Genomic DNA, 9,305 nt, shown 5'->3' on the forward strand with positions numbered 1-9,305 from the left:
CACATGTACACGTATACTCACACACATGTACACTTACACACACACATGTAGACATACACACACACACACATGTAGACATACACACACACGTATACACATACACATGTATACATACACATAATGTATACACACACACATGTATACACACACACATGTATACACACATGTATACACACACACACGTGTATATACACACACATGTATACACACACATGTATACACACACACACACACACACACGTGTATACACACGTGTATACACACACACAAACATGTATACACACACATGTATACACACACAAATGTACATACACACAAATGTACACACACACACACATACACACACACACGTATACACACACACATACTATGTATACACACAAACATGTATACACACACACAAACATGTATACACACGTGTAAACACACACGTGTATACACACATGTGTATACACACACATGTACACACACACACACACACACACACACACACACACACACACATGTATACACACACACAATATATACATACACACAATGTCTACACACACATGTGTATACACACATGTGTATACATGTGTATACACACACACGTACACACACACACACGTACACATGTATACACACACACACATACAATGTATACACACAAACATGTATACACACACACACAAACATGTATACACACACGTGTATACACACACACACGTGTGTATACACACACACACACGTATTCACACACACACTATCCCCAGCACCACCACATCAGCACACCGCTATCCCATGCCCCCCCAGCACACTGGCATTCTCGGCTCCCCGCCATTCCCAGTCCCCATCAACACCATCAGCACCCACACATCGGCACCTTTGCACCTCCCCCATCGGCACACCCACATCCGCACCCCCACATCAGCACCAAACCCTCCCAAATCAGCACACCGATACAATCACCATCAGTACAGCCACAGCAGCACTACCACCGCACATGGGCCGCGTTGACCACTCCTCACCCAAATGCCACACCCACACCACAAACATCCCGGGCAACGCCGGGGCTCTCAGCTAGTATATATATATACACATACACATACACATACACACACACACACACACACACACACACATATACATACATACATACATACATACAGTACACACACACACACACATCATGGCTAATTACATAGGTACACAATGTATGGAAATCAGCAATACACCAGCCTAGACATTTACCAAAATCAGTTTTCCCTCCCTCAAAACCTGTTTAAGAAAGTCTCCCTATAAAAGAGACCCATTAATACTACTGTGCAAATCATTATCAGATGTCATGTGATATTGTTAAACACCTCTGCTCTAAAACACTTATGTTTGAAACAAGAAAAGCCACGACTCACATGGATATTTACAAGGTGTTTTTTCAGTGGATTTAAGATCATTTTGAGAAAGTTTCCGACAGACCTGGCCACATCTTGGCAGGATTATAATTGTGAGTGCTTCTTTCTTGCCTCCTAAAACACTTACGTATAATAATGTCAGGAAAGGTAATAATGCATTCTAGGGAAATGAAATGTTCTGTTTTGCAGGATTGACCCATCAAACTCGGAACTGATTAATACATGTCCTGTAAACCATCTCAACTTTCACACTGGGCAGCAACATGTTATAACGTTAAAAAAAAAATGGTCATAAATTATTATTTGTTTAAGTTATTTTTAACTTGAATTGGGGCATCCTCTTAGCTTATGTGAGCCTCCAGTTCCATAGATTTCTCTGTTTGCTTTCTACAGCTAAGAATACTTGTCTGATGGATACGTGACCACCGGAGCAACCTCTGCTCTGGTGGCCAATCAAAAGCTGCAACTTCATTGACACATGACAACAGTTTTCTACTTGTGGCCAGAGTGACCGTACTGTTTTTGTGGTGTTATTTGAAGAGGATTTTGCAAAACACTATTAAGTGGCAGATGTAGCTTTTTTTGGGGACCTTAATAAGTAATTATTTGTATTTTTTTTGACAAACTCCTTCATTGAAAACACACCCGACACTAAATATCCAAATAGTGACATTTTCAAATATTTTCCTCAGAGCTGATTGTTTAGCGCTTCTCATACAAGGACAGTGGAGCGGTGAATGTGATCTCCAGAGTGCCAGCACGTGTGATGTTCAGTGAACAACTGGTTAGACATCACTATGGAGAAGTTCATAGTATTTGAAGTTGTATCAGGTATGGCTTCTAAGGCTGCGCTTATAGTGATGGTGACGGCGACGCGACCGTCACGTCAAAACAAATGCATTGTCTCCGTCGTCGGCGCTTATAGTGCACGTGATGGCGACAAAGCGACGGAGCGACAGTGCTACCAAAAATCTGGTAGTCACTGATATTTGATTTTTGGAGAGACAGTCGCTAACATGTGACTGTCTCTAAACCAATCACAGAGCGCCTGTTGCACTCTGCCTTCCCCTTGGTGACGTCACTGGCCTTGTCGCCAGCGACGTCTCCCAAACTTGAAATACAACGTTTGCCAATGGCGACGGGTGACGTCATCGGTCGCGTCACCGTCACTATAAACGCGGCCTAAATCTTCATCTGAAGAGCCGATGAACTCATCTATAACAAATGCAAATGTTTGTTAGAAAATGTATTACGTAGTTTAGAGCAGGGGTGGCCAACCCCAATCCTTAAGAGCTACCAACAGGTCCGTTTTTCAGGCTATCCCTGCTTCAGCACAGGTGGCTCAATCAGTGGCTCACTTTGAGACACTGAGCCACCTGTGCTGAAGCAGGGCTGTCCTGAACCTGACCTGTTGGTAGCTCTTGGGGGCTGGAGTTGGCTACCCCTAGTTTAGAGTATTTACTGTTTCCCAACTCCAATATACCTAGCAAAGTGCTCCAAACAGTCGTGACAGGCTGTTGGTTCACTGGTGATATGGTGCAACATGGAAAGCTCAACAGAGATCTAACTTAAAGGGGAAATGTTTACCCCCCACTTCCTCTCTGTTTCGGTAACTATTGGTAATTTTGAACACGACTTCACTGTTGGCTGTTGTGTAACCTTTGTCCCATTGTTTGTGTCTGGAGATAATTTTCCTTATCAGCTATATAAATGCACCCTGCACCCTTATCTTCCATTTCTGTCCTGAATAGCCTGACTTGACATTGGTTTAGTTTTTGTTATTGTATATCAGATCAGAAAACATGAAGTGTTGAACTGTGACATACTGTAGTGAAGGAGTCATGCGAGTCCTCTCCTGCAGCCCACACTACAGCTGACTGATACTGTAACTATCTGAGGTGGCAGCACTGTTTTGCAGATGAATGAGGGTTGCAGCTCTTAAAATACTAAATGAATGACCCTATTCATAACTGAAGTGTTTAAGGACATCCGATGCAGAGTGACTACATTTTAATTCATGTAACTAAACTGACTAGTTATGTCTTGTAACTCACTATTTTATACAAGTAGGCTGCCTGGCTGCACGTTGTGAACTGTACATATGTCAATTATTTAGCTCTTTTGATCTCTTTAAGTAGAGCAGGCTGACAGCAAAGAAAAATTATCAGCTTATCCAGATCCTATATAGCTTGTGATGTTACTTAACCACTGTACTTTAAACCATTTCATATATTCTCTTACAAAAGACCTGCTTATGGTCACCTGAAACTGCCACTGGGATTTAAACCAGGATTCTCCCAATCCCAAACTAATTATATTACCCTGAGTCTCTTCTTCATCTGTAATATTTATCAACACTGACCTACAGAACATGGATTAGTTCTATAACGAGGCAGTGTTTTAATAAATACAGATTTCTCCCAATCCAGTACGCCCATCCCATAGACACATGCAATATTATACGGTCTCGTCCTTCCCATTCACCCTAATCTCAAGCACCGTTGTTTTCAAAACACTGCAATTCATTTGCGTTAGTGGTGAATAATAAGTGAACGCTGTCCCTTCAGGATTGCTAGCAATAAATGCTGCGTACAGGAATTTTAAATGCCCATTTGTTGCAAACCTCTTCTCAGATCCCTGCACCGTGCCAGGTTTCTGGGGCGGGCAATCAATATCCTGTATAAACACATGTACTCACCCGTGGGCAAATGCATTAGTCCTAAAATATTGTGTAGCTAGTGGTCTCACCGGAAAGATTTTGGAACCAATGCTCTAGGCCAGGGGGGTGCGGTGGTTGCAGAGGCCCTGCGCTCTTCCACCAGGCATTTCAATTAAATGCCGGGGGATCTTGTGAGGCCTCTGTAACTTCACTTACCTTGTCTCCGGCAACGCGGCGTCAAATGACGTTGTTGGGCCATGAGACGTCGCGTTGCCATGGCACCCTGACATCGCGTGACCCTGCGGTGTCATTTGATGCCGGAGACATCCGGGGAGGGGGGCGTGAACAGGGGGGGGGGAGTGCACACAGGGGGGGCGCAGGGAGGAAAGTTTGTGCATCCCTGCTCAAGACCAAGGGTTCCCAACTCCAGTCCTCAAGAGCCACCAATAGGTCAGTTTTAAGGATATCCCTGCTTCAGCACAGGTGGCTCAGTCAACAATTGAGTCACTGATTGAACTACCTGTGTTGAAGCAGGGATATCCTTAAAACCTGACCTAGTGGTGGCCCACGAGGACTGTTGTTGGCCCAGGAGGACTGTTGTTGGCCACTCCTGCCCTAGGCTGTTGATTTGGTTCATCATATCCCCTTCTCTCTACAATCCATGTATCCTCTAACAAACTAATGTACCAGATTGTTTTTATAGCAGTGGTGGATTTTAGTGATGGTCCCTGGCGCTGAGCGCGCTCATGCTTGGAGAGCGCTCCAAGCATGAGCGCCGGGTGTACTGCATGTACGCGCGCGCGGGGGAGGGGGGGGGGGGGCATTGCGGGAAGTTGAGCGCGCGGGAAAGTAAATGTTTTTGTTTACTTAAGCGCCGAGCACGGGTGAGTGTGTGCCCGCGCATGAGCGCGTGCGCACAGCGTGAGCGGGGTCTTACATATAGCTATATATGTAAGTAACCGCCGCAAGCGCCGCCCGCTCAGCCCTAGCGGGGACGCAGCCTAAGAGCTGTTTTTTAAATACAGATCCAATATTTTTTTTTTTTAAATATTGTATATGTACAGATAAATACATTGATGAACAGAGTTAAGTACAATTTCAGTCCTCCAGATAATTACAAACACTGCAGGAGTTCGCATTACGGCAAAGTTTGAGAACCCATGCCCCAAAGTATCATTTTATATCATATATACACGCGTTACTGAGAAATAAATACTCACCACACTCCTTGGCAAGGAATAGCGTAGATGCACTGACTGCAAAATTACCGCTTCTGTGCAACGTTGGCATTTTCTTCTACATAGTCAAAGTGTTCAAACGCAGCGTGATCGGCCAAAAACTCGGATTCAAGTCAAAGGGAGTTTTCGGCCGCTTTGGACTATATAGAATAAACCCCTATATGCATTATACTAATAACATTAACATTTCTTAATAAAGCCCCCCACGCTGCGAAAAGCGCTAGAGGTCTGCGAGCCCCCTTTTAGACGGCTTAAATACATTCTTTTTATATTCTAAACTTCTCTAGCCCGATCATTTTTGGGCGGTGTGCTGTCCTCTTTTGTCCTCACTGCGTGTTTCGCAGGATTCATACTAATAGCATTAAACCTTTGTGTTTCCAAATAATACACATTTATATGTAAGTATCTTTAGCAATTTTAAAAAAATAAAACATTCTTCCCAGTTATTGCTTTTCATTTTTTTTTTCTTAAACCTATTTTTTTCCCCTTAAACCTATTTTTTTTTAAGTCCCACTCTCAGACAATTATACAATTCTATTTTAATGTCTTTTTCTAAACATACTCCTTTCTGATGTACTGTACATCAGTATAAGTTTACTAGCGCAAGCAATAGTTGTAACTGCGATGAGCTCAGGAACCTACCATATCTGACGCTTGTTATAACCAGCAGGGTCAGTACTGCTGTGTTCATTTTCCCACTCGTATGGGGAAGGATCTGTTATCTTATACAATGTAGCAAGAGTCTGGTGAAGGCAGAAAGAGACCTCCTCTTGGGTAGGGAGAAAAGTGTTCTGATGGGTAACAGAATTTCAGATGCAACTGTTTTGTCTGGGAACTTCTGTTTTCTAAATTGCTGACCACAAATGTGGAAATTGTGCATGGTTTGCCTAAAATAAGACGGCTTCTAGAAGGAGTGCAAGGAAAATATATAGCTTTGACTGTGGTACAGGTCAGCTTAGTAATTGTGTTGTTGGAACCTCCAGCACAGGAGTAGGTACTATAGATTTTTAACGTTGATCCACAGAATACATATGAAGTCTCCCTATGCTAAACACGCCAACCACACAGGTAAGAAGTCTATTGGGTGTTATCGGCGAATCTTTGGCCGACATTCGAATTCACAGTGAATATGACATTTCTTTGCAGCTTGGGTTTTAAAAGTGACATTTGCCCCAGACCTGGTAGACAGCAAGAGAGAGAGAGAGCGCAAGTGTTGTTTCAGGGGATATACAGTCTATAGCACCTGGGACTATACTAAAATAGGTCTCCTCTCTCCTCTCTCTCTAATTTGTAACTGTTTAAACCGCCTACAAGTTCCCGTCTGCAAATCGGATTTTGTTAAAAAAAAACTAGCAAAGAATTTGCGGCTTGAATGTTAACACATTCACCCATCTCTATGTGATATAAAGAGTATTTGGAAGAATGCAAAACACTATTATGGTGCAGAGATAGCGTTTCGAGGGCCTTAAAAGTGCACTCCTGGTGACACATTATGGTTTTTTTAAAATAGGTTTGAAGCAGGGGGGTGTACGGAGCTGAACCACGTTCATTCCAACTCTGGGGACCCCCTGCTTCCCTAGATACTTACACTTGTAGGTGCTGCCGGTATCTCTGCGCAGTTTAAAGCTCCCGTGTCACATGCGCTAATAGGAAGCCGCAAGGGATGACGTCACAGATTTCTATTGGCTCGCTGGATACGGGACATTTAAGCCACCAATTTGATAGCCCCGTCTCAGGAAGCAGAGGGTCCCCGGACCTGAAATTAACGCGGTGCAGGTTTGGAGACCCCCTGCTTCAAACTGATATAAAACATTTTAAAAACACGTGGGAGTCTTTAAGATGTAATAATTTGGGGGACCATTCACTCCCCTATCCCCCCCCCCCCCCAAAAAAAAAAAAACCAACTCCTTTATTTGAAGCAAACTCAGAATATGCAAACAAAAAGTAATGTTTTTCAATTATTTTTCCCAGAGATGGTTGTTTCAAGTTACCCCCCTTCTCTCAAAAGGACAATCACGAGACATGAGGACAACGAACGGGATAGGACAACAAGCACTAGAGGGGGGAAGGAGAGAAGGAAAAGAATGAAAGTACCAACACGACAAGTTACGTTAGAGTTCAAAGTTAAAATAGTTATGCCCTGAATCTGAAAAATATAGTAAACGTGGAAATAACATAAGGGGGGCATAAGGCGACCAAAACTGGAAAAGTCAAAATTGAACGCCCATATGTTGAAAAAGACTGTGAGTTAGAGTGCAAAGTTACATTAGATATGATTAATGTTTGAAAAAAACAAAAAAAAAAAAAACATGTGAACATTGTTTATAGAATATAGGGGCTTATGCAGAGAGTTACGGTAAGGTGAAATTCGGCAGGTTTGCGGCAAAAATGTCCGCATTCAAAGAGTTAGTGGCGAAAACTTGGAGGGACTAGTCAAATTCGCCAGACGGGTGGCGAGAAGCGTGAGTTCGCCACTGTTAAAAGACGCACGATTCCAGTAGCTCCGATGCGCATGAACGCGCCAATCGGAGCTACTAAATGGCGCGTTCAGTGGAAATTTTGCCCGCCAACTAAAGTTGGCTGTATTGTCGGCAAATACCGCGCGGCTTTGAATGGCGAGTTTCACGCCAAGTGAAACTCGCCTACTTAGCTATTTCATGAACACCGCGCTACCGGAGTACCCTGCATAGCACTACAATAAATTCCAATCCTGCGGCGAATTTAAGCAGTACCTCTCTGCATAAGCCCCATAGATGATACAATTTGTCTCTAACAGAAAATGTATAAGAAGATCGTCTGTATGCTGATAATGAACCTAATAAAAAGATTTGTGGAAAAAAAAAGGACAATCACCTCATTATAACCCACTATTGTCAAGGTCTGTGTAGTGAAAATCGTGAGCTCTTGGCCAAACACCAAGTACATTTTTTAGGATATGGTGCATCCAGTAAGTCAGCAAGAAATGAATGCCCATTGCTTACTTTATATTATATCCGGAAATATTACATGGTACATCATGGCGTATGCATTCTTCTGAGCACGGATACAGAGCTTGCCTCTAATGTTACACCATTGCTTACTTTGCCTATACCAAAACTTAAAAAGCTAGTGAGCTTCAAATAATGCTGAAAAATACATATTAGCCCATCCTCTGCGAAATGGGCTTGAAACACATTACTCTGAAATGCATTGCAGGCCATGCTATTGCTGAAGGCTTTAATACGTTTTCCTAGTTTAAATAGGTCCATAATAAACGCTTTTATACACAGTTCACATTACTGGGGTGAGATTTATAAAACTTCCTATCCATGAGGTAAGAGGTCTCAAATTCTGTCTCTATTTCTACTTCTATCTCCCTTTGGCACAAAGCTGTTAACTAGAAGCGCTCGGACCACCTCACAGCTACTGGAGTTCTCTGCCCCAGGAAAGGTAGAAACATGATATTACAGGCACATAATGATGTAGCAACACTTAGGCTGGGGCCATGGTGCCTTCGCCCGTGTGGAGGCGTGCGCAGCCATGGCATCACCCGCGTGAAGCGAGTGCGTTTTGTGGCCAGTGGAGATGCGCCGTGCCGTGCCATGGGGAGCGTGCCTAGGGGCGTCACGGAGCTGGTTCACCCCCATTGAGTAAACCGCTCACGTGACCGGCCTGTCGCGCCAAGAAATCAGTTTCAACTTGTGCAACGCGCGCCCCCTCCCGCTTCCGCCCGCACGCGCCACGTGGACGCGATCACTGACTTAAGGCAATCTGATCGCTAAGCACCATGGCCCCAGACTTAGTGTCTTCGGTGCTGCGGCTGCACATTGTCACACGACCGTATTGGTTGAGGCACTGTGGGATTAATGCTGCAGGGGGTCCCAATGAGAAGCATGGACCCCCCACAGATACTGTCCTCACGGTGCTGGGGACAGTTAAGTCTTGCTACTGTACATCTGCAGGCACTGAGAAGGAGTAGCTCTGGGGATGGAGTAGCTCCGGGGGAAGGAGTAGCTCTGGGGGAAGGAGTAGCTC

At 44.0% G+C, this 9,305-nt stretch overlaps 1 protein-coding gene across 1 annotated transcript in view; it reads right to left on the reverse strand.

Annotated features, from left to right (window-relative positions):
* CSF1R (colony stimulating factor 1 receptor) overlaps positions 1–6,098 on the reverse strand; it is a 61,132-nt gene extending 55,034 nt beyond the window's left edge. Inside the window, exon 1 of the mRNA XM_075602066.1 lies at positions 5,934–6,098. Within this exon, the coding sequence (XP_075458181.1) occupies positions 5,934–5,982 (49 nt within the window). The 5' untranslated portion in view covers positions 5,983–6,098. The remainder of the gene's footprint in view (positions 1–5,933) is intronic.
* Positions 6,099–9,305: the final 3,207 nt, after the last annotated feature.

The sequence above is a fragment of the Ascaphus truei genome, chromosome 5, assembly GCF_040206685.1.
Source record: "Ascaphus truei isolate aAscTru1 chromosome 5, aAscTru1.hap1, whole genome shotgun sequence".
NCBI classification, from domain to species: Eukaryota; Metazoa; Chordata; class Amphibia; order Anura; family Ascaphidae; genus Ascaphus; species Ascaphus truei.